The sequence below is a fragment of the Saccopteryx bilineata genome, chromosome 7 (assembly GCF_036850765.1).
Source record: "Saccopteryx bilineata isolate mSacBil1 chromosome 7, mSacBil1_pri_phased_curated, whole genome shotgun sequence".
NCBI lineage: Eukaryota > Metazoa > Chordata > Mammalia > Chiroptera > Emballonuridae > Saccopteryx > Saccopteryx bilineata.
The window spans coordinates 91,497,375-91,523,389 of record NC_089496.1 but is presented as its reverse complement, the minus strand read 5'-3'; the positions used below and the strand labels follow the sequence as shown (position 1 = coordinate 91,523,389).

At 43.6% G+C, this 26,015-nt stretch overlaps 1 protein-coding gene across 5 annotated transcripts in view; it reads left to right on the top strand.

The window, feature by feature from the left end:
• STN1 (STN1 subunit of CST complex) overlaps positions 1-24,518 on the top strand; it is a 65,059-nt gene extending 40,541 nt beyond the window's left edge. For 2 of the 5 annotated variants that reach the window (XM_066240347.1, XM_066240346.1), the window contains exons 8-11: positions 1,516-1,690; positions 7,001-7,123; positions 12,081-12,153; positions 22,832-24,518. In XM_066240347.1, the coding sequence (XP_066096444.1) occupies positions 1,516-1,690; positions 7,001-7,123; positions 12,081-12,153; positions 22,832-22,989 (529 nt within the window). In that variant the 3' untranslated portion in view covers positions 22,990-24,518. The remainder of the gene's footprint in view (positions 1-1,515; positions 1,691-7,000; positions 7,124-12,080; positions 12,154-22,831) is intronic. The other 3 variants (XM_066240345.1, XM_066240350.1, XM_066240348.1) reach the window with 2 other exon arrangements.
• Positions 24,519-26,015: the final 1,497 nt, after the last annotated feature.

Genomic DNA, 26,015 nt, shown 5'->3' with positions numbered 1-26,015 from the left:
TTTGTGCCTCGACTGGAGGGCTCCAGCCGAACCAGTGACCTCTTGTTCAAGCTAGTGACCTTTGGGCCCAAGCCAGCAACCATGGGATTGTGTCTATTATCCCATGCCACAGCCAGCGACCCCACGCTCAAGCTGTTGATCCCGCACTCAAGCCGCAACCTCAGGGTTTCGAACCTGGGTCCTCCACGTCCCAGTCTGACTCTACCCACGGTGCCACCACCTGGTCAGGCTCTGTGTTTTCTAGTATATGTGTACATCAAAGAACTCCGAGGGAAGACAGAATCAATAGTAGTGGTTGCCAAGGGGGTGGGAACTGGGAGGAAGATAGAGTGGAGACTTCACTATGTACACTTTAATATTTTTTAATGTGTATATATGACTTTTTTTTAAGTGAGAGGAGGAGAGATAGACAAACTTCTGTATGCATCTCAGCTGGGATCCACCCAGCAATCCTTGTCTGAGGTCAATGCTTAAATCAACCAAGCTATTCTCAGTGCCCAGGGTTGACACTCAAACCAATTGAGCCACTGGCTGCAGGAAGGGGAGAGGAAGAGAAGGGGGAGAGAAGCAGATGGTCGCTTCTCATGTTTGTCCTGACTGGGGATCAAACCTGGGACATCTGCATATCAGGCGGATGCTCTATCCACTGAGCAAACTGGCCAGGGCCACATATTTTTGTAAATATTTTTTAAAACACCCCAAACTATAGACCTGTGTAAAATAAAGGGTGAATTTCCTCCATTGTCCTGTCTTCCACTTCACAATTATACCCTGAGGTCACCGCTATCCATATGTTGGTGTGTATATATGTACCCTTTTAGACATTTTTCTCTGTGCATACACAGAGAGCAGGAATATCATTTTGTGGGTTGTCATTTGCTTTTTGACAAAAATGGGATCATACCTTACATACTATTCTGCAGCTTGACTTTTTTTAAAAACTGTTATTAATATCTTAGTTCTTGTAGTTTTGCCTTATCCTTTCAAATAATCACACAGTGTTCGTAACGTGACTTGTCCTTTATGTCAGAAACAAACATCAGTTTAGTGTTGTGTTTCCTAGCCATAAAAAAGTTTCTGTTTTATGCTCACCAAAAAGGAACAGAGGTGATCGTTTTCTTCTTCTTTTTTTTTTTTATTTTTTACAGAGACAGAGAGAGAGTCAGAGAGAGGGATAGACAGGGACAGACAGACGGGAACGGAGAGAGATGAAAAGCATCAATCATTAGTTTTTCATTGCGCGTTGCAACACCTTAGTTGTTCATTGATTGCTTTCTCATATGTGCCTTGACCGCGGGCCTTCAGCAGACTGAGTAGCCCCTTGCTGGAGCCAGCGACCTTGGGTTCAAGCTGGTGGGTTTTTGCTCACATCAGATGAGCCTGCGCTCAAGCTGGCGACCTCGGGGTCTTGAACCTGGGTCCTCTGCATCCCAGTCCGACACTCTATCCACTGCTCCACTGCCTGGTCAGGTGAGGTGATCGTTTTCTACAGGGCTTTTTAAAAACTTTCCCCAGCAAAAATCCAGGTGCCCTGGATCTTGCCAATCTCACATGTTTGCTAAGTGAGAAAGCCAAGGAATTCCTCACGAAGAACAGAGTGCAGACGTTTTACCAGCAGGAGTTGGAAACGGTGGAGTCTCTGCTGTCCCTGGCCAATCAGCCTGTGATTCACGGCGCCTGCTCCGAGCAAGTACGTTCAGCATGCCTACGTGAGGGCTGCAGTCCCCTGCCCCAAATCTGCAGCTGAAGGGTGTGAGTGAACCGACTCACAGGGCGGACCCAGCAAGTAGAGGTCATGGTTTTGTCACATGTTTTTCTATTCTGGGAAGTCACTGACCTCTAAGAATTTGAAATGAGAAGGGATCTGCCCTTCTCTGCTCACTTAATCTCATTAAGCTCCATCTTTGGATAGAAAAAAATAATAGTCTAAGCTTCATAGTACTTAGTACTCACTGAAATGAGTAATCTCATAAGGAGCCAAATGTGGGGGGGAATGGATGAGAAGAGGTAACTAATTAATTATCCTTCCAAGATTGTTGAAGTTGAACAAAAGCTTCTACTGACTTGCTGTCTCTTCTTCAGAGTAAGGTTAACCTATCATGTTTTAGGAGTTTGAATAAAGACCAAGTTGTATTCATTTGGGTTTATAAGTAGAAATTTCAAGGAACATTTTAAGTCATTTTTATTTCTCCTAGAAATAACTGTCCCCACTTTTCACCCCTAGTGTAACAGGTGAATGTAAGTAGTTGGTGTTTCCATATTCGCTTGGAATTCAGAATTATTTGAGTCTTTGGCATTGCAACTTCGTTGCAATTCTTGGGGTTTTTTTTTGTTGTTGTTGTAACATGACTGGTGTTGGTTTGTTTCATTTGTTCCACCAGAGGATGATCTGTGCTTCAGTGTCACCTTCTTGCCCTCCCTATCTGCTCTAATAGCCACTTCCTCACTCTGTTATCACCCTGTTTTCGTATCTCATTATGTCACTGGTATTTATTTGTTTGCCAGCCTGTTCCTCCACCAGAATTTAAGTTCTCTCACAGCAGAGAGATTTTTTTTTTTTTTTTGACAAAGACAGAGAAAGAATCAGAAAGCGGGACAGACAGGAAGGGAGAGAGGTGAGAAGCATCAATTCTTTGTTGCGGCTCCTCAGTTGTTCATTGTTTGCTTTCTTATTTGTGCCTTGACTGGGGGGGCTCCAGCAGAGTGAGCGACTCCTTGCTCACACCAGTGACCTTGGGTTCAAGCCAGCGACCTTGGGCTTTAAACCAGTGACCTTTGGGCTCAAGCCAGCGACCATGGGGTCCTGTCTGTGATCTCACACTCAAGCTGGTGCAGAGCAGAGATCTTGTCTGTCTTATTCTCTGTTCTTTAGAACCAGGGCCTAGAACAAGTTTGTCATAAAGTAGATTTTTGTTAATTATTAGTTAGTTGAAGAATGAACGGTTTTTAAAAATTCAAATAGTCCCTGAAAATATCTAGTTAAAAGTAAGTTTCCTTACCATCCTTCCTTCCACCGCCTTTCTCCAGAGACAAGCACTGTTACTAGTGTCAGAAGTATCCTTCTGGACATGTCTGAGCATATAGAAACTAGAAGTAGTTGTATCCCCCTTTTTTACGCAGATGGTATCGTTTAAGCTAGCTAAACACTAGTCCATCCCTAGGTTTTCATTGAACAGTATGTCTTATGGATCATTTCTTTTTTTTTTTTTTTTGTATTTTTCTGAAGTTGGAAACAGGGAGGCAGACAGACTCCCGCATGCGCCTGACCAGGATCCACCCGGCATGCCCACCAGGGGGCGATGCTCTGCCCATCTGGGGCATTGCTCTGCTGCAACCAGAGCCATTCTAGCACCTGAGACAGAGGCCACAGAGCCATCCTCAGCTCCCAGGACATCTTTGCTCCAATGGAGCCTCGGCTGCGGGAGGGGAAGAGAGAGACAGAGAGGAAGGAGAGGGAGAGGGGTGGAGAAGCAGATGGGTGCTTCTCCTGTGTGCCTTGGCCGGGAATCGAACTCAGGACTCCTGCACGCCCGGTCGACGCTCTACCACTGAGCCAACCGGCCAGGGCCTAGATCATTTCTTAGCATACATAGATTTGCCACTATCCAATAATGTTTTGTTACATGTACTATAATTTAAATAATTAGCCTTTTCATTCTTGGACTGTTCAGATGTCTTCTAGTCTTTTGCTATTACCAACAGGGCTGCCCTCGTTAGGTAACATAAGTTGTTCTTCATGATTCTGTTAGAACAGATACCAGGTCCCCATCCAACTTCCTAGGCACGACCACTGCTTCTCAGTTTCATTCATGATTCTAATTATCTCTTCCTGGCACCAGGCTGTGTCCAGTGACCCATGATTTCATACAGAGAGATGAGGGATATTGTTTCAGGAAACACCAAGGTGGAGAGGGTCATGACTGGCCGCTTTGTCCTGTGCCATCGTCGCTTCTAAACAGTTGTAGCACTCCAGCTGTCCCCTGACAGCAAGATTGACCTTCCTCCATTTAATCACTTAGAGGGGGCTCAATGCCAAGTTAGCCTCCTGGGACTTCTGACCACTCTTGGCATGTCTGGAGGGAAACTTTGAAACTTAGCAAAGACCACATTCTTCCCGTGAACCAGATCTTCAGGGATGGCTCTGATGTAAGTAGAGAGACTTGAGGTCTCTGAGGACTCAAAGCGTTCTTCATTCAAAACCATGGAGAACTTCTGCCGTGTTACCTTTTTGAAAATGCTTAGAGCAGAAACGTGTGTCTCCCCAGTGCTGGATGTTTAAAAAGAAATGAATATGGCACTTTATTTGTTTTGTCTTTGGAAACTGTTTTTCCATCAATTATGAATTATTCCCTCACATGGCTCTGCTTGGGGAGGTCAGTGTCATTCAATTGAATCCTGCTTAATTGCGCCTGGGAGACCAAGGATGCTTTACAATGGTGGTGAAACCCTAGCTCTTTCTGTACTTTGTGTTGTCATACAGATGAAAGCTTCACAAGAAATCATTGTGATAGTGCTATAAGCAGAAGGAGAGGGCTATGAATGTTTTCCCCTTTCTTTTTTTTCATCCTGGCCCTTAGCAAATCCAGAAACCTGATAAGCAGGCCTTGTGAAAGCATTGTTTCTTTGACAGCTGGATAAATGTTGAGTTTGTTTGGGAATGAAGACTATATATATTTCAGAGATCCACCCAGTTCCTGACCTGCTAAGGCTCAGCTCCTCCAGCCAGTCAGTTATTTCCTCTGAGCAATTTCGGTTTCCTAAATCGGATGAGTGTGTCATTGCTCTTTAGAAAAAGACAAGAAAGACACAAATCCCAGAGCAGGAAGAGCTACTGGCTAGAAGAGATGATTAGAGGTTTTACCCTTGAGACTGTCTTTCTAACCAGCAGAGAGATACTATCCGGAGGTCAGCTGAGGAAATGTTTTTGGAAAGGAAGCTTCACATGTTGTTGATGTTTACAGAGAGCCTTTTCTGTTGGGTCTGCCTTGTTCACAGCTAAAACTGCCTTTAAGCTCGCAAGCCTAGCACCCCCTCTGCTGCTTGATCTTCCTGGGATCCGGGAGGAGGACCAGGCTTTATGTATGGTCAGGGGATAACCAAGAGTCTTTTCCAATGACATGGATCATTCTGTAACAACATTTCTGGTTAGTTTCCAATTTAGTTCTATCTCGATAAAGGTGTAATAAACTCGACCCTTAGGATCTTTATATTTGACAAAGAAGGCTAATCTCTTTAGGAATATGAAGAGTAAGTGGTTATAAAGTTTTGTGGAAGAGCCTATATTGGATTGTGTTTCCCCTAAGTAGTAGTACTCCTGTATGAAATTGAAACAACTTTGTTTGAAGGTCCTGAATAAAGAAGATGTGTGGTTGAGGATTGTTAGGTGAGGTGCTTATTCTAAACACACCCAGAAAACTTTTCTGCCTGGGGGAGTCGTCAAATATTTCTGAGCCTTATTCTCCCTTCAGAGAGTGGGTGCTGTCATAACCTAGAATGTTTGTCAGCTTTTAGGCCCTGATGTTTTAATGACCAGGTTCCCCAGCCTTTTCTGTTAATTCAGACTATAATTTCAGAGTCTCAGACTTGCCTCTTAGCCCAGGAGAGCACATTTGTGAAACATTTTCAGGATCTAGCAAATTGAAACAAAGCCTGTTTGGGTGGCCTCTTCTAGAAAGAGAAGGTTTCTTCAGGGATAGAATTGTCAACACTTGAGGCAATTGGGGGATTTCTTTCTTCTCCCTGTCTCTTTGAGGACATGTGGTGGGCAGATCTCAAACACGGTCTCTTTTTCAGCAGCTTTGGTGCTGCCCCAGACAGCCTTCATAAGTGCCTTTCACTGCAGGTGGGAGTTTGCCTTCAAACCCTTTTTTGGACGCTTTGCCGTGTTACTTTGGTGCTCTGATCTTTTTAATGTCTTGACAAAGTTGTGTCACATTAAAAATGGATCTGTACCTTGAAGGACAGTTGTTGTTCACTTTCTTTGTTTTAGTAAAGAACTGATAAATCCCTAATGAAGTAATCAGAAGCATACAGCCTCTATAATAGTTCTTTGATTACATGAATGTTTTATTGATCACCCTCCATGTGCCAGGAAGAAGGTGGCCGGGATGAAGTGCAAAGGCTTCGACTCAAGAACCACACAGTCTAGTTGACCGTGGACATAGCGGAAAACTGAGCTTCCTTGGGAATGAGAAGTGGGATGAGCTGGTGACCTCTCTAGGCAAACCTGTCTCTTAGAGAAGGGAAGAAATACTGAGATTGAGGAGGCAGCCCCCCGACAGCAGCTGAGTTCCTTCCATAGGGTGGTCTGGCTTTACTCTAGGACCCCTGTCAACCTTTAGCCCACATACTCACCTTTGACAGGTCTCTGCAGACCTATTTGCTGTCATTGTTCTCCTTTAAAAAAATTTTATTTTATTTTATTGACTTTAGAGAAAGGAAGGGAGAGAGCAGGAGAGAGACAGGAACAGTGGTTCCTGTATGAGCCCTGACCGGGGATCAAACTGGCAGTCTCTGCGCTTTGGGACGGTGCTCTAACCACCTGAGCTATCCGGCCAGGGCCATTGTTCTTCATTTAAATTCAGGAGACTATTTAATACTTTCTACATGCTGGAATCCCTAACTTACTTCAATGTGTGTAAAAATTCTTTGAAGTCCTTAGGAAGAGATTGTATATAGCCATGATTTTAATTAACAAAAAATGGGAGGGGGCTAATATGTACACAGTGTTTTATAGTTCTGTTTAAAAAATAATAATAAAGCTTGTCCTTTTGAGAAGTCCAAAGTATGGGACAGTTATCAGGCATGATCCTGCCAAAGCAAATTCCCAGTCCTCCTAAATACCACCCTGCTGGGCTGGTGCGTCCTGGATCTTTCTGACTCAGCAGATAAAAAGCTTGTTGGATGAACTCATAAACCAGTTGGTCTAGGGAGTTGCTCTCAGGTGCTGTAAGATGGGACTCACTTGTTTTTTTTTCTTTTCCTTTTTTTCTTCCCACAGGCTGATTTTCAGAATGACACCACTTCCAAGGCAATTCACAGTATATTTAAGAATGCTCTTAAGCTCCTGAAGGAAAAAGGATTCATTTACCAGAAAGATGGTGGTTTTGATAACCTCTTCTATGTAAGAGACTTGCAACTTAATGTTTTTCCTTCTTAGCTTTAATTACAAATATATTTGTTTAAGAATACCTATTTTCTTCTTTTTAGATTTTTTCTAGTTATTCCTTTTTTTTTTTTTTTTTTTGTAATTTTCTGAAGCTGGAAACGGGGAGAGACAGTCAGACAGACTCCCGCATGCACCCGACCGGGATCCACCCGGCACGCCCACCAGGGGGCGATGCTCTGCCCCTCCGGGGCGTCGCTCTGTTGCGACCAGAGCCACTCTAGCGCCTGGGGCAGAGGCCAAGGAGCCATCCCCAGCGCCCGGGCCATCCCCGCTCCAATGGAGCCTCGGCTGCGGGAGGGGAAGAGAGAGACAGAGAGGGAGGAGAGGGGGAGGGGTGGAGAAGCAGATGGGCGCTTCTCCTGTATGCCCTGGCTGGGAATCGAACCCGGGACTCCCGCACGCCAGGCCGACGCTCTACCACTGAGCCAACCGGTCAGGGCCTCTAGTTATTCCTTTTTAGAGAGAGAGAGAGAAGGGGGTAGGAGCAGGAAGCATCAACTCCTATATGTGCCTTGACCAGGCAAGACTAGGGTTTGGAACTGGTGACCTCACTGCTCGAGGTCAATGCTTTACCTACTGCGCCACCACAAGTCAGGCCTCTATTTATTGTTTTTAAGAATCAGTCATTAAAGAGATATATAAAATAAGTACCCCCAAGGTACCACTTTTAACAGTATATCCTTCTAGGCCAGGGATCGGAAACCTATGGCTCGCGAGCCAGATGTGGCTCTTTTGATGGCTGCATCTGGCTCACAGACAAATAAAAAAAAATAATGTTAAAAATATAAAACATTCTCATCTGACCTGTGGTGGCACAATGAAAAAATATAAAACATTCTCATGTATTACAATCCATTCATTTCCTACCGCTCATGTTCATGGTTGTGGGTGGCTGGAGCCAATCACAGCTGTCCTCCGGGACAACACCAAATTTTTATGGGATAATGTGTAACGTACACGGGTCGCTGTATGGCTCTCACGGAATTACATTTTAAAATATGTGGTGTTCATGGCTCTCTCAGCCAAAAAGTTTCCCGACCTCTGTTCTAGGCATTTATGCATTTACAAATACACACATATAAATAAATATTCCTTTGGCTTTTTCTATTTTCCAAGAAAATGTGATCATTTTCTAAGTCAGGATTTCTCAGCTCACCACTGTTTGAGCTGGATAATTCTTTGTCATGGGGGCCGTGCTTTGCATTGTAGGATGTTTAGCAGCGTCCCTGGCCTTCACCCACTAGATACAGTAGCAGCACCCTGGTTGTGACAAAAAAAATGTCCCCAGACATTGCCAAGTGTCCCTTGGGACAATTAAAAACCATTGCTCTAAATAATGCTTAGGAGCTTTTTTTGACACCAAAATCGCACATTATACCATCTTTCCATGTAAATACTTACAAATTCACCTCATTCTTTTTGACATTTGTATGATATTCCATTTTATGGGAACTTGCCATAAATGTTTTAACCCCTTCTCTCTGCTGCACATGTATGGTATTCCCATCTTTTGCTCTCACAAATTGTGTTGCTATGGGTATTTTTGCACAACTATTTCTTTGAACTTATGTTAAGTATTTCTATAAGGTTGACTCTTAAAAGAGGAATTGCTAGAACAAAGGCATGTACCTGTAAGCTTTTAATCAACACAGTCTGATTGGTTGCCCAGCGTCTTGTCCCAGTCGTCACTCTCACTGGGGGTATAAGTGCCTGCTTGTCTTGTACCTTCGGAGTAGTTCACTGCTCCTTGCCTACCTCCAGGGATGTTAACATTGGAGGAACCAGTCTGGATTGGGCTCCTCATGACCATTGGTACCAGTAGCGTAGATGTGACTTCAGCTACAAGTAATTGTCCTGGAGACGGATCACAACTTGGAAGCATCCCAGAAGTCTCACTGTTTACAGGCATGATTCCTGAGGGAATGTTTCCCTTAATAGAACATTTTCTTTTTTTTTACAGAGAGTCAGAGAGAGGGGTAGATAGGGACAGACAGGAACAAAGAGAGATGAGAAGCATCAATCATCAGTTTTTTGTTGCGACACCTTAGAGAAAGCATTGATTGCTTTCTCATATGTGCCTCGACCGTGGGCCTTCAGCAGACTGAGTAATTCCTTGCTCGAGCCAGCGACCTTGGGTCCAAGCTGGTGAGCTTTGCTCAAACCAGATGAGCCCGCGCTTAAGCTGGCAACCTCGGGGTCTCGAACCTGGGTCTTCCGCGTCCCAGTCCGACGCTCTATCCATTGCGCCACCGCCTGGTCAGGCAGAACATTTTCTTGATATTGACTTACTCTAGTGAGTCCCCATTTTAGAGCATTTTTTAAAATTAAGAGATTTTATTATTATTTTATTATTTTGATTTTAGAGAAAGAAAGGGGGGGGGAAACAGAAACATCGATCTGTTCCTGTCTGTACCCTGACCAGGGATTGTACCGAAAACCTCTGTGGTTCAGGACTATGCTCAAACCAACCGAGTAATCGGGCCAGGGTGAAAATTAAGAGACCTTTTAAATAATTTTTGAATAGTTTTTGAAAAGGGTATTCCAGCCTGTGTAAGGGTGAGTGCAGTCCACTCCCTCCCAGGATGGGAAGACTTAGTGGGAGTTGGTTGCCTCTTGTGGGATTGGAGAAGCTTATGATAGGCAGCTCACATTAAGCTCACCCCCCACACACACCAGCACCCACCCACTCCCAGTCACATTGCCCCTGGCAGGCTCGGGGTTGGCCAACTGAATCTGTAGAAAGCAGCTCTTCCTGAGAAGCAGCAGGCCCACAGCCCGCCCGCAGCCCACGGCTGAGGCGTGGCAGGGGTAGGGCACTTCCTCCAGTGAATCAGTATGAGCTGGAATGGGGTAATCAAGCAATAATTGCTGTCTTTTCCTCAGTAAAACCATTCTACTTCCCTGACTTCACTCTTCCCCTTACAGCTTAGCTGCCTGGCCTTGTAGGTATCCGTTTCCTGGAGGGTCTGGCCTGGTTGGCTGGGTGACGGAGTGATCGCAGGATGTAGGTACTTCTGTTTGTATAGCCCTTTCCAGCATTCCCCTGCCTTTGGCCCCATTACCTTATTACTCTTTACAATAACCTTGTGAAAAGGAGGGCGCTATCAGTGCCCATTCTTAAATCCAGTTACTCTCAAGTCCTATTAAACGAGCACTCGTGATATATGGGGTAGGGCAGAAGCAGGTTTACAGTTGTGAGTATGTGAAACATGGCGTTTATTCTTGTGTTATTTGTTAATTATTGTATTATTTTTCATACAAACAACTCAACCTACCTCACCTTGTATGTGTTTGTTTGCATGCTTTTTTTGTACTTTCTTCCTCTTTTCCTTCCTTCCTTCCTCTTTTTCCATTTCTATTTTTTTGTTTGTTTTGTTAGATTTACTACTGAACATGAAGGGAGCCCCAGTTGGTTGCTGCTGTGCTCTTACCTAAGCTGGTTGAGAAAGGAACTATTTAGGTTTGCCTTTGAAGACAGAAAGGGTCTCAAGGAATAGGCTAGATTTAGTCTCTTGCTAGCTTTTCCTTACAGTTTTATTTCTTTTGTTTTTTTCACAAGGTTAGGAGAAGGAATAAAACTGATCAAATGTGACCAGGTGTCAGAGCCCAGAGGAAAGAGTCCTGGGGTCAAGATCAGACATTGGTCACATGTATCTCCTTCAAAAATACAACAAATAAGAGCCTGACCAGGCAGTGGTGCAGTGGATAGAGTGTCGGACTGGGATGCAGAGGACCCAGGTTTGAGACCCCGAGGTCACCAGCTTGAGCGTGGGCTCATCTGGTTTGAGCAAAGCTCACCAGCTTGGACCCAAGGTCGCTGACTCAAGCAAGGGGTTACTCGGTCTGCTGAAGACCCATGGTAAAGACACATATGAGAAAGCAATCAATGAACAACTAAGGTGTCACAATGAAAATCTGATGATTGATGCTTCTCATCTCTCTCCATTTCTGTCTGTCTGTTCCTATCTATCTCTCTCTGAGTCTATCTCTGTCTTTGTAAACAAACAAACAAACAAACAAACAAATAAGGCCCTGGCCAGTTGGCTTAGCAGTAGAGCATTGGCCTGGTGTGTGGAAGTCCTGGGTTCAATTCCCGGCCAGGGCACACAGGAGAAGTGCCCATCTGCTTCTCCACCCCTCCCCCTCTCCTCTCTATCTCTCTTCCCCTCCCACAGCCAGGGCTCCATTGGAGCAAAGTTGGCTTGGGCTCTGAGGACAGCTCCATGGCCTCCGTCTGAGGAGTTAGAATGGCTCCAATTGCAGTGGAGCAATGCCCCAGAGGGGCTGAGCATCGCCCCCTGGTGGGCATGCTGGGTGGATCCTGGTCGGGCGCATGCAGGAGTCTGTCTGTCTGCCTCTTCCCCCTCCCCCCACCCTCCACTTCTCACTTCAGAAAAATACAAAAATAAATAAAATTATATATATAACAAATAGAAATTTTATGAATGTGTTACGAATATTTAAGATGAAAGTTTTTCCTTAAAAGTATTACAGTCTCTTGCCCTGGCCTGATACCTCATCCCAAAGCACAGAAGTTACTGATTCGATCAATCCCTGCTCAGGGTATATGCAGGAACAGATTGATGTTCCTGTCTTTCTCTCTTTCCCTTTCTCTCTCTCTGAAATCAATAAAATGAACATTAAAAAATATATATTCCAGTTACTCTTCATATCATGGCCCCAGTGAACTGCCCCCTGAAGAACGTACCTCTGAGTCAGTACAGAGCAGTGAGCTGCTGAGGGACAGAACTGGTTTGACAATAGGCCAAGTATTAAAAACCACATTATTGGTGTAGGAATAATGATTGTTATGAAATCTTTAGAAACTATCTTAAATAATTTAGGAGTCAGAGTGACACAACCTCCGTGTTCCTTAAGGACGCTTTCTCTCCGAACTTCTTTTCCTATTTAGGTAACCAGAGAGGACAAAGCACTGCACAGACAGATCCACCGCATCATTCAAGAAGACTGCCAGAAACCAAATCGTAAGTGGTGTGGGCGTGTGTCCTGCCGTTGGCAACAGAGGCGGAGCCGGGGCTCTCCCCAGTAGTGACTCAGAGTATGACTGGTGGGGACACCTGCCCCTCAGAGCCTCAGTTCCCTCCTCTCCAAAGTGAGTGTTAGGCTCATCTGGACGTTGGCTCCACATAAAATTCAACCTTGAAGGTTTTTTGAACATTCGGTGCTCAGATCCCACTTGTGGGGATGCTGCTTCATGGAGTTCAGGGGGCACGACAGGTGAGCTCCTCAGGGGATCCTGATGGACTGAGCCCAGCCCCTGGGCTCAGGCTCTTTGATGTCCTACTGGCTCTCACGTTCTCTCTGGTTTGTGGTGTTCCTTGTTCTACTCTTGCCCCTTGTCTTTAAACCAAAACCTGAAATTTCCTTCTCTTCTGACCTCAGGCCCTCAGTGTTGACAGGAATGGTTCTAGACATTACAGCTGGTGTAATTCAGTCATCGTGAAACCAAGTAATTTGCAAAAGAAATGGTTTAGAAAATAATTGGTTTTAGTGGAGCTAGATCAGCCCCTAGTGGTTAGAAACTCAAACTGTAGCTGGTCTAACACAGACATTAAGTCCTGTCTTTAAATCCTGTGTAAACTGATCAGTCTTTTTCTTTTTCAAAAAAATGATCAGTCCTAAAGGTGCCATTTTATTTTAAAAAAAAAAATTTTTTTTTTAGATTTTATTCATTTTAGAGACAGGAAACACACAGAGAGACAGAGAGAGAGGGGAGAAGCAGAAAGCATCAACTCCTATATGTGCCTTGACCAGGCAAGCCTGGGGTTTTGAACTGGCTACCTCAGCATTCCAGGTCAGCGCTTTACCCACTGCGCCACCACAGGCTAGGCGCAAAGGTGACGTTTTAAAGTCTGTCTTTTGCACACTACCTAATAACAAATGTTAGCGTATGTTAACAAATGACACTAGAAAAAAAGTGAAGAGCCTTGTTAATGACCACAAGTCTCCTCTTGCTTTCTTTCTCTCCGGAGAAGTCCACCTCCAGTCCTTTTGGCCCATATATCCCTGGGGCCTGGACCAATTCCAGGCTGAGTCACTGGGTAGAGCTGGACCAGGTTTCTAGCCCGGATGTTTGATATGCTGCCCTATTTAGCCTTTAAGAACTGATGAGGTGAGAGCCCAGAGTGCCATGATGACAGATCTTAAAATAAAGCAACCGGGTATTTGAATACAAGGTTTCTGGCTTTAGTTCACTGCATAAAGAACAGTAAGAACAAGTATCCTGTAGTTGGGTTAAATACCTGTCTACCCACAATTTTTTTTTTATTATTTTTATTTTTTTTAATTTATTCATTTTTAGAGAGGAGAGAGAGAGGGAGAGAGAGAGACAGGCAGACAGAGAGAGAGAGAAGAGAAAGAGACAGGGGGGAGGAGCTGGAAGCATCAACTCCCATATGTGCTTTGACCAGGCAAGCCCAGGGTTTCAAACCGGCGACCTCAGCATTTCCAGGTCTACGCTTTATCCACTGCGCCACCACAGGTCAGGCTCTACCCACAATTTAAGGAGCTTTTAAGAGCTGTGAAATGTGGGTTTTTCAACCAGAGAGACAAGAGGCTGCTCCCCATGTGACACTCCTGTACTCTTCCCAGTCCCGGGCCACCTGTCAAATTCTTATTTTGATCTGCATTAGGGACAGGATGAATTGAAATAATCCTGGGGCTTGGTAAAGTAAATGAAAGGAACTCACACTTCATTTCTGAGGAGAACCAAGCAGCCTCAGTGACATGAGGGTCTGTAAAGTGGCGGGTTTTATATCCACTTCTAATTCCCAGGCCAGCTCCTGCATTGGTGAGTGTGTGTGGCACAGCGGACAGTCTCTCACTCAGGCTGTAGGTGGGAACCTCTAACAGCCATAAACCAATTCCCTGGAACTAGTAAATTCCCAGGAGCTGAATTCTGGGGCTTGAGTAACTGACAAAACCAAGAAAAATACCTTGTAGGGACTGTCTGGGAGTCTACTGTGACCTTTCCTTTTCACAGGAAACATCTATGACATTAGAAAAATTATTCTGAATAATAATGTATGCACATGATGAATAGTCAAACAGTGTAAAACTACATGCAGAAACGTTCGACACCCTCTGTAAAGCCAGTAGCCACGACCACCATCACAGCTGCCTGGCCCGTACAGGTTTGCATTTGATTCGGACAGACGGTAATGAAACAACAGAGCCAAGAACTGGTGGGCCATTAGTTTTAATCCTAGCTTGCACCCAGCAGGCAAGTAAAAACACACACTAGGCCCCAAAACCCACTCATTCATTGCTCACAAAGCTACTGACTTATCCGAGTTTCCTAGAATCAAGGTTTCTAGCTCACCAGCCTTATTCACCTCTGTTTCCCATCTCCTTCTCTCTGCTCAAACTGGCTTCTCCTTCAGCACTCTGCCGTTTTAGCTGCTTCTCCTCTCCTCCACATGGCCTTTCTCTGCTCTCCTCTCTAATCTAATCTCAGGAACCAAGAGAGCAAGCCCCAGTCTGCCCCATTTTATATTGTAGAAACCCAAACCATTAAGCCAATCTACAAATAAGAAAGTCTCTGATACAAAGCCACTTATCTAACGCATAAATGGGATTCCTCATAAGAGTGCATCACCCCTATCATGCAACAGTCAAGGGTGTGGGGAAAAGCTTAGTCTTAAAACTAAGCCTTAAGCTATAATGACCCTGCCTGCTTACAGCCTGTCCACCACACCCAATGCAAACTATAAGTGAGCAAACATATGTATCATATTTACAAACTTATTTGACCAACACCCTCCCAGCATGAGACCCAAGCTCTGTGTTCCCCTTTCCAAAGGCAGTAATTGTTACTAGTTTCCTGCATATCTTTCTATAGCTGTTATATACACTTACAAACATATTTATATAGTTTATTTTTAAAAGCACAAGTTAAGATTAGCATGTAACAGTATTCTATACCTTGTATTTTAAATCTAACATTGGTTTCTAGAGGTCATCAGCAATAGTACATATAAAAGTATCCCAACCTTTTTAATAGCTGCACACATTCCATTGTACATATAAATAGATATTTGACCTTTTATCTAACCATTATTCCTGGACCTTTTGTTCATTTCTAACCTTTCATACAGAATAGAGCATTCAGTTTTTCCTTGTCAAGGTGATTAGTGGCATACTTTAAAATCTTTAGTCATGTATAAGTATTTAAGCAAAGGTTAAAGCTACAATAACAAAAGGGCTGTAAACCTAAGGCTTGTTTTAGGTCCCTAAAGCACCAGTACCGGGCTTATCTACAGATGTGCCCCAGCTTGCCTGGGGCCACCTTGCCTAGGTTTGAATCCTAGCTCTGCCACTTTGCTGCTGTTGACCTTGGATAAGTCTGTGCCTCTGTTTCTTTACATGTACATGTGGATAATATTGCCTACATGATTGATTGTTATGAGGATTAAGTAAATTGGTGTTTTATAAAACTATTATGAAGATGGCAGAGTAGGAAGCACCAGGAAACTGTCTCCCCACTTTGGCAACAGTTGCATCTGTCTGATGTAACTATTTTGAAACTCTGAAGTTCACTGAAGGTTTGTAACTTCCAAGAGACAGTAAATTGGTGTTAATTTCAGTCAATTTTCAACTCTTAGTAACAGCTACCTATCCCTCACCCCAGCCATGTGCACTTGTGCCTGGAATAGCTTGCACAGAGATTGTGGGAGCTCAAATGGGCAAAAAGGAACCTGTCCTCAAAATATCAGGGATCTGTGTTCTGATCGCTGATTGCTGCTTCTGATTTCAGAGGTGCTGGCACAGAGGCAGGTAGCCATTGTTGTTGCACCTCCTCCCAGTGTTGCAGCCCCCCCCCCCATACACAGCTGAAGTGACTTCCAGGGAATTTAAAGTACTAATGCATACAAAGCTACTGCATGGATGGGAGAAATTAGAAAGTGATCACACATACCCAGGGAAAGGTGCAGGCTCAGAAAAACATCTGAAAAGACCATAAATTTATCTCAAGCTGATCTTTGGCACAGAGATAGCCTGCAACAATAAAAAAATAATAACATAAAACAGCAAGCCCTGGGGATGGGGGAGAATCTGATCTCTAAAGTTACCACATTATTAGATTCAAATGTTTTTAATTAAAAATTATAAGACATAGAAAGAAACAGCAAAGTATGGCCCATTCAAATGGAAAATATATATACATTAACATAATAATATAAAATAAATATATAAATTAATATAACATAATAATAATATAAAGTGTCCCTGAAAATACCTAATGGTATATGCTAGACAAACACTTTAAAGTAACTGTCTTAAAGATGCTCAGAGAAGTAAAGGCAGATCTGGAGAAAGTCAAGAAAATGATGAATGAACAAAATGGAAATATAAAGAGAGAAAACCTAGAAAAAAATTAAAAATAAAAATTGGAGCTAAAAGTACAAGAACTAACTTGAAGAATTTACTAGAGTGATTTAAAGTCAGATTTAGACAGGCAGAAGAAAGAATCAGCAAACTTGCAGTGAAGAAAAGTGAACAGAACTTAATGGTCCAATGGGACACTATGAAGTGGACCAGCATATGCATTGTGTGAATCCCAGAAAGCAATGAGAAAAAGGGGCAGAGAGAATATTTGAAGAAATAATGGCTGAAAATTTTTCTAGTTTGATGAAAATCGTGAATATAAATATCCAAGAATTTCAGTGAACTCCAAGATGAACTCAAAAAGAAAACAGTGTCTGACCAAGTGGTGGTGCAGTGGAGAGAGCGTCAGACTGGCACGCGGAAGATCTAGATTTGAAACCCTGAGGTCGCTGGCTTGAGCATGGAGTCGCTGGCTTGAGCTTGGGATCATGGTCATGACCCCACAATCACTGGCTTGAACCCAAGGGTGCTGGCCTGAGCAAGGGGTTACTCACTCTGCTGTAGCCCCCTGGTCAAGGTACATATGAGAAAGCAATCAGTGAACAACTAAGGAGACTAAGGAGCCACAACGAAGAATTGATGCTTCTCATTTCTCTCCCTTCCTGTCTGTCTCTGTCTGACCCTTTCTCTGTCTCTGTCAAAAATATATATATATCAAGATATATAATCATCAAACCTTTGAAAGACAAAGAGAGAATCTTGAAAACAGGAAGATAGAGCAACTTGTCACATACAAGGGATCATCAATAAGACTGGCAGAAGATTTCTCATGAGGAACTCTCACTTCCCCTATCTCTCTCTCAAATCAATGGAAAAAAGTAAAGGAGAAATCAAGACATTCTACAGTAAACAAAAGCTAAGGGAGTTTGTTACCACTAGACCTGCTCTGCAGGAAATACTCCAGGAAGCCCAGCAGGGTGAGATGAAAAGACACTGGACAGTAACACAGAGCCTTATGAAGAAATAAAGTTCTCAATAAAGGTCGATACTTGGACGATTATAAAAGCTAGTATTATAACAATGGTTTGTAATTCCACTTTTTGTTTTATACCTAATTTTAGAGATTAACACAAATATTAGTCTAAAAACTTGTTATTGTAATTTAACTACACAATTTATTTTCTTAAGCATAATTTAAGAGATTAATACATTTAAAAGAATTACTAGTTTATGTCTTAGGCTCACCATGTATAAAGACGTAGTTTTGTGGCATCAACTGAAAGGGGTAGGGACAGAGCTACAAAGGAACAATTTTGATATGTTATTGAAGTTAAGCTGAAATAAATTCAAATTAGGGTGTTAGAACTTGAGGGTGTTAAATATAATCCCCAGTAGATAGAAAATATATGCAAAGGGAAATGAGAAGGAACTTAAATGTTTCATTACAAAAAACCAACTAAACACAAAAGACAATAATGCAGGAAATGAGGGACAAAAGGATATAAGACATATAGAAAACAAATAGCAAAATGACAGAAGTAAGTCCTGGCCTGACCTGTGGTGGCGCAGTGGATAAAGCGTCGACCTGGAAATGCTGAGGTCGCCGGTTCGAAACCCTGGGCTTGCCTGGTCAAGGCACATATGGGAGTTGATGCTTCCAGCTCCTCTCCACCTTCTCTCTCTCTCTCCCTCTCTGTCTCTCTCTCTCTCCCTTTCTCTCTCCTCTCTAAAAATGAATAAATAAAATAAAAAATAAAAAACATTTAGAAGTAAGTCCTTTCTCATCAGTAATTATTTTAAATGCAGACAGATTAAACCTCCAATCAAAAGACAGAAATTGGCAGAAAGGTTAAAAACATGCTGCAACTATATGCTATCTATAAGAGACTCCCTTTAGATCCAAGCACTAATAGATTGAAAGTGAAAGGATGGAAAAGAATGTCCAATGTCAATAGTAACCAAAAGAGAGTAGGGGTGGCTATATTAATATCAAATAAAATAGATTTTAAGTCACAAAACATTGTACATTAATGAGTCGATACCCCAAGAAGATATAGGAATTATAAACATTTATTTACCTAACAACAAACCATCAAAATATATGAAGCAAAAACTAACAGACTTGAAGGGGAAAATAGACAGTTCTACAATAGTTGGAAACTTTCAGTACCCCACTTTCTAAAATGTATAGAACTACCAGACAGAAGATAAGGAAGGAAATAGAGAAATTTTCACAATAAATCAACTAGGCCTACCAGACGTATACAACACACTACCCAGTAACAGAATGCACATTCTTCTCAAGGGTACATGGGACATTATCCAGGATAGACAATATGTTAGGCCACTAATTAAGTCTCAATAGATTTTAAAAGATGGATATCATACAAAGTATCTTCTCTGACCATAACGGGATGAAGTTAGAAGTCAGTAACAGGAGTAAAACTGGAAAATTCACACAAATTGGTGGAAATTAAATAACACTTTCTTTTTAAAATTTATTCATTTTTTAGAGAGGAGAGGGAGAGACAGAGGGAGAGAGAGAGAGGAGAGACAAACAGAGAGAAGGGGGGAGGAGCTGGAAGCATCAACTCCCATATGTGCCTTGACCAGGCAAGCCCAGGGTTTCAAACCGGCGACCTCAGCATTGCCAGGTCAACACTTTATCCACTGTGCCACCATAGGTCAGGCTAAATAACACTTTTAAACAGCCAATAGATCAGAGAAAAGTCACAAGGTAAATTAGAAAATATTTAGAGATGATTGAAAATGAAAACAACATATCAAAACTTGTGGACACAGCAAAAGAGGTGCTAAGAAGAGCTTTATAGCTATCTGCTTTAAAAAACAAGAAAGATCTCAACAACCTAACTTTACAATTTAAGGAACTAGACAAAGATGAACAAGTTAAATCCAAAGAGCAGAAGAATGGAAATAATGATTAGAGCAAAGATAAATGAAACAGAATAGAAAAACAATAGAAAAAATCTTTGACACCAAAAATCAGTTCTCTGAAAAGATCAGAATTGCCAAACCTTTAGCTAGGTGGGCTAAGAAGTAAAAAGAGAAGACTCAAATACTAAAAGCAGAAATGAAAATGAAGACATTAGTACTGATTCTTCAATACTAAAATAAAAAGTACTATAAGAGAATACTGTGAACAAATGTATGCCAGATGAAATGGACAGATTCCTAGAAACAAAACCCACCAAAACTAAATCATGGACAAATGGGAAATCTAAATAGATCTATAATTAGTAAGGAGATTGAATTGGTAATTTAAAATCTCCCAAGAAAGGAAAGCCCTGGACCTGATGGCTTCACTGGTGAATTCTATCAAACATTTGAAGAAGAACTAACTAGTTCTCTCTGTGTAACCAAAAGGACACTTAGTGAACAGCCTTACCAGACAATCTTAGACAGCCAAATGGCCTTCCTGAAGAAATGGTTTAAGGCCTTTGGGAAGAGTTGAAGATTCTTTTGAGCAGGGACTAGGTTATGAGCATCTTCTTAGGTTATGGCTTTGATGATAGTCATGGTCATGTAAGAAGCACCTAGCACAGGTCTCCTTTCATCCACACGACTACCAGTGAAGTAGGTGATTTTGTTCGCATTTTACAAATAAGGAAACTGACTGAGATGTGAACCACTTTGTCCCATAGAACCTGGACTTGATTTGCATCTGTTGGACTCCAGAGTCAGCTCTCCACCTGCACTCTTCTCTTTGTTTTGTGTTGTTTTAGTAGGAAAGAGACAGGAAAGAAGAGCGATGAGAAACATCAACTCATAGTTGTGGCACTTTAGTTGTTCATTGATAGTTTCTCATATGTGCCTTGACTGGAGGGCTCCAGCTGAGCCAGTGACCCTTTGCTCAAGCCAGTGACCTTTGGGCTTAAGCCAGCAACCATGGGTTTCCAACCTGGTCCTCAGTGTCCCAGGTCAACACCATCCACTGCAGAACCACCTGGTCAGGCAGCTGCTCCCTTTTTTCTGACACTACACACATAGTAGGTGTTCAGGAAATCGTTATCAAATGAATGTTGAAGAAACTGGAAATGTGGAGACAAGTGAAGATGATAAGTTTTCCAACAGTAATCCCAACTGGGAGGAATAATGAGTTGACAGAGCCACCAGAGGTCAGAATTTAGCAAATCTTTGTTAGCCCAGGCTGCTGCCTGGGATAGTTAGTCTCTGAGCCTTTGAGCTGGAAAAGACCTCACAGGTGCCCCCCACTCCCCAGCCTCCCTTTCTGCAGGTGAGAAAACTGAATCGTGAAGATACTATGACTTGCCCAAAGCCACAAAGGTACTACTCCAACTCCCAAAACATGATTTAGCCAACAGCACAATACCTCTTTGGGCACCTTCCTGGAGCCCAAAACATTTTGTCATTCAAAGACATTCAGTGACTGTGGAGAGTGAGAGGCTGAGCCTGGCCTTGCCATGGGGCCATAAAGGGAAAGTTGGGGAGGGTTTGTTTTTAGTAATGTGGTTTCACTTTGACTTGCAGTTACAGCATTTTTACATCATGACCCAAAAAATTCTATCATTATAGTGTAACAAATAGATAGGTATAAATTACATACTTAGAAATAGATAGATAGGTATAAATTATATACTTAGAAATAGTTTGGGCCCTGGCCAGTGGCTTAGTGGGTAGAACATCAGCCCAGTATCTGGAAGTCCAGGGTTTTTGAGTCCCAGTCAGGGCCCACAAGAGAAGCAATCATCTGCTTTTCCTCCTCTCCCTCTCCCCCTTCTCTCCCGTCTCTCCTGCAGCCACTGGTTCGATTGGCCCAGGCACTAAGGATAGCTCGGTAGGAGTGCTGCAGCCTCAGGCACAAAAAATAGCTTCATACTTGAGCATCAGCCCAAGACGGGTTTCAGGGTGGATCCTGTTCGAGGCGCATGTGGGAGTCTGTCTCACTATCTTCCTCTCACGCAAAAAGAAAAAAATAAAATAAATAGTTTAACAAAATAAGATCTATCCGACCTATAATGTAGTACATTCTGTAATTTTCTAGTTTAGTCTGTTTGGTAAGAAAGGAATGCTAATCACAACCCACTAAATTTTTTTCATGATCTTCTGATGGTCACAACTTGAGTGTGCATACCACTACTCTAATTAATTTATTTATTTATTCATTTTAGAGAGGAGAGGAAGAGACAGAGGGAGAGAGAGAGAGGAGAGACAGAGAGAGAAGAGGGGAAGGAGCAGGAAGCATCAACTCCCATATGTGCCTTGACCAGGCAAGCCCAGGGTTTCGAACCGGCGACCTCAGCATTTCCAAGTCGACACTTTATCCACTGCACCACCACAGGTCCATACCACTACTCTAAGTCATTGATTTCAACTAGGAAAGAAGTCACTAACCCTGAACTTTTATCACTGTACATCAAATGGTCTTAGCTTTGGGTGGAGGGTAAAAGTTGACTAGAACTGTCACAAACCTTCTTGGAAGCCTATGCCAAGAAGAATGAAACAGACCAAAGTTAAGAGTTCCTTCTTCTCATAGCAATGCCATCAGCCAGGAGATAAGAGAGAACATGGAGGCTGTTATAAACTGGCTCTGCTGTCACAGTCTCAAGTGGGACCCACCTGGGAAGCTAGGGACTCTGCACAGAATACACGCACTTATACATGTAATGGCATTGGAGAAAAAAGACTATCAAGCAGTAAAAATCCATTTGATGCCTGACCAGGAGGTGGTGCAGTGGATAGAGCACCGGATTGGGACATGGAGGACGCAGGTTCGATACCCCGAGGTCGCCAGCTTGAGCGCGGGCTCTTCTGGTTTGAGCAAGGCTCACCAGCTTGAGCCCAAGGTCTCTGGCTCGAGCAAGGGTTCCCTGAGTCTGCTGTAGCCTCCCCTCCCCAGTCAAGGCACATACGAGAAATCAGTGAACAACTAAGGAACCGCAACGAAGAATTGATGTTTCTCATCTCTCTCCCTTCATTTCTGTTTCTATCTGTCCCTCTCTCTGACTCTGTCTCTGCCACACACACACACACCAAAAAAAATCCATTTGATTATGGATATAAAATTGTTGATTGGGAATCCTTGCAAGTTGAAGGCCTGAGTCCCTGAGCAGTGGGTCCATTGACGGGCCTGAGAACAGGTTTTTTGTTTTGTTTTTGCTGATAATCTAGGCCAGTGCATCTCTGACTTATGTGCATAAGAATCATCCGGAGATCTTATTAAGATCCAGGTTCTGATTCAGCAGATATGGAGAAGGGCTTTGACTTTGAGGGAGAGAAGAGAGAGGAGGGTCTGACAGGAATGTCTGAGCTTAGCCAACTGCCTTTTACCTGCAGACATGGAGAAGGGCTGCCACTTCCTGCACATCTTGGCCTGCGCTCGTCTGAGCCTCAGCCCAGGCCTGAGTGAGCCCGTGCTGCAGCAGGTGCTGGAGCTGCTGGAGGACCAGAGCGACGTCGTCAGCACGATGGAGCAGTACTACATAGCCTTCTGAGTGCAGGCGCTGGCAGCCCGCCGTGGCTGGCCAAGGAGGAACACCAAGCGGTGCTTACTCCCAGGCCTGAGTGTGAACATTGTTCAGAAGCTTGTAAGTTGGGAGGCAGTTATCTTACAATCAACTCTGAAGTATGGCCATTTGAGGAATGGAATTTGGCATACATTCTATAGGCTGCCTTCTACCTGCTGTATTCTTGGGATAAAATAACTTTGATCTCCGTCATGACATACAAGAAAACCCTCTCTGTTGACCTCCTGAGTGGACTGGGCATCCTTTGCAAAACAGAAGGGGAGGAGACAGTGTTGGTGGCTGAATTGGTGCGTGTGGATGGGGCTCTATCACAGTAAAGGGCCATCACGTGGTAAAGCAAGCCCACGGCCGGTGGGAACTGAAGACCATGCAGCCAGACCACAGAGATCTAAAACTTTTTAAATCTTCAGACTATTGGGAACATTCTTATGGGTCTGCTTCAATGGTTAAGAACCCGGTGTAGGGAACTAGCTCTCCCTGAATGAGTTTTGCTGAACTGCAATTGTCAGGGGTCAAGCAGCAGCAGCGGATCATGAAGCCTGGGGTGAATGCTTTTCACAGACCCGCCCAGAGAGTCAATAAATGGATCCAAGGCATGGCTCTGTCATTTTTTTTCCAAGTCAAAAGGTGTCTCTGCTTTTCTCTGCATTGAGGATAGATGTGACTAACTACATTGCCATTACTGCCCTGAAGTTCCTGGAGGTTTTCAGCCAATCATCTGGTGGTGGTAGATGTTATTTTCAAGGTTATCACTGAATGTGCAGCACATCCTGACACCATTTAAAGATTCAGTACGTGCCCAGACAGGTGGTGGAGTCATGCTGCTGCTCAGAATGGCAAGGTAAAGGAAAAATCTGAGGCATGTAGTGGGCTTGTTTGAACAGCAAGATGACAAATCCAGCCTGCAAAAATAAAGTGGGGAAAGATTTGGAGTTAATTACAGTCATTTCACAAAAGGCACAGCTGCTTTTGTCTGCTACATTTGCTCTTGGCGTAATAAGCTCTTACTGGCTCTGCTGGAGAGCCTGTGGGCCTGGAGAGTTTTTCTATTCTATGTAGAAATGGCATGTTTTTAAACTCAGAAGTCAGCTGCAGCTCCATATGTCAGGCAGAAGGCTAGTACCAAAAGATGGCTTCCTGTCATGGACTTTTCTGATTTGACCCAAACCTCCTCTGCCTTATTTCTAACAGCGATAACCCAGATGGCTGTCCTGAGCCCTCCCTGTCCTGTAGAACAGGATCTGCCTGGATTGCCGTCCCAGTGGTTCATCCTTGAGGTCCCTGGCTGTTCCATATTGAATCATCTCAGGTTTTAAGAACTGCCAGGAAGGAGTCTTGAATCAGAGATTAAAAGAGCATACAGGCCCTGGCCAGTTGGCTCAGCAGTAGAGCATCAGCCCAGTATGTGGAAGTCCTGGGTTCAATTCCCATCAGGGCACACAGGAGAAGTGTCCATCTGCTTCTCTACCCTTCCCCCTCTTCCCTTCCTCTCTATCTCTCTTCCCGTCCCACAGCCAAGGCTCCATTGGAGCAAAGTTGGCCTGGGTGCTGAGGACAGCTCTGTGGCCTCTGCGTCAGGTGCTAGAATGGCTCCTGCTGCAACGGAGCAATGCCCCAGATGGGCAGAGCATCGCCCCCTGGTGGGCATGCCAGGTGGATCCTGGTCAGGCGCATGTGGGAGTCTGTCTGACTGCCTCCCACTTCTAACTTTGGAAAAATACAAAAAAGAAAAAGGCATACATACCTTGCATGTGGCAACCCCACATCTAGGGTTTATCCCACAAAGATCACACAGGTGTGAAAGGATGAGTGCACAAGATGTACATTGTTATATAATTTAGAATTCTATAATTGGGGGAAATGTTTATAGGGAAAATTGAATGATGGTGCATATGCACAATGAAATACTATGCAGCCATTAAAATAATGGAGCAAACAAATACTACTATTGACATGGAGTGCTCTTCTCAATAGACTTAGTGGGAAGAAAGTCAAGTTACAGATCTATTTATATTACTATTTATCAAACTACCTGTATATATATGTATATCTCTGTAGAGACTATTGCTGTATATACATTTATATAGATGTAACACATGTATACTTTTAAAGTTGGCCACTCCTCCCCCTAGAAATACTTTCTGCACTTGGCTTTCAGGACACCATACTCTGGGAGTTCTTTCTCGGTCTCCTTTACTGAGACTTAACCCCACTAACTTCTCTAATTCAGGAAAAGGCAGCTTGATTTTTTTCCAGGTGCTTGGGCCAAACCCATTGTCTTCTTTCTTTCTCTCCCATCCAGTCTGCCCACAAATTACCTTGGTGCTACTTTCAAAATATTTCTAGAATCTATCGCTTCTCTCTTTCCCACAGCCACCACCTGGAGTGTCGTGGCCTCCTCGCCATCCCCCTGCTTCTGCCCTTGCCCTCTGGAGTTCATTCTCTGCGGAGCAGCCAGTGGTTCTGTTAGCACTTGAGTCAGACTCCGTCCTCTGCTCTGGCTCTCCCACGGCCTGTCAGTGTCCAGACGGGAGCCTGAGGCATCACAGTGTCAGCAAGGTTCTGCTCTGCCTGGCTCGGCCCCTGCCCCTCACCTACTATGCTCAGCTTCACAGCCCTGCTGGTCCTTATGTATACTAGCAATCGTCCCGCCTTAGGGCTTTGGCCTGAAATGTTCCTCACACAGATAACCATGTGCTGGGTGTCGCTTCCCTTGCCTTGGGTCCCTCCTTGAGTGTCTCCTTCTCAGTGGGGCCTGCCCTGCTCTCGCTTTAGCGAGTTGCATCCAACCCCTTCTTCCTCCTCAGAATTCCTCAGTACTTAATTTTCTCCACAGCGCTTGTAACACACTCCATATGCCTCCTACTTGCCCTGTTTATTATCTGTTCCCCCAACTGAAGGGATGTCCGATGAGGGCAAGACTCTTCCTCTGCCTTGTTTTCTGCTGTGTCCTCAGCATCTAGAATAGTTCCTGGTTCGTCTTTCAAACAATC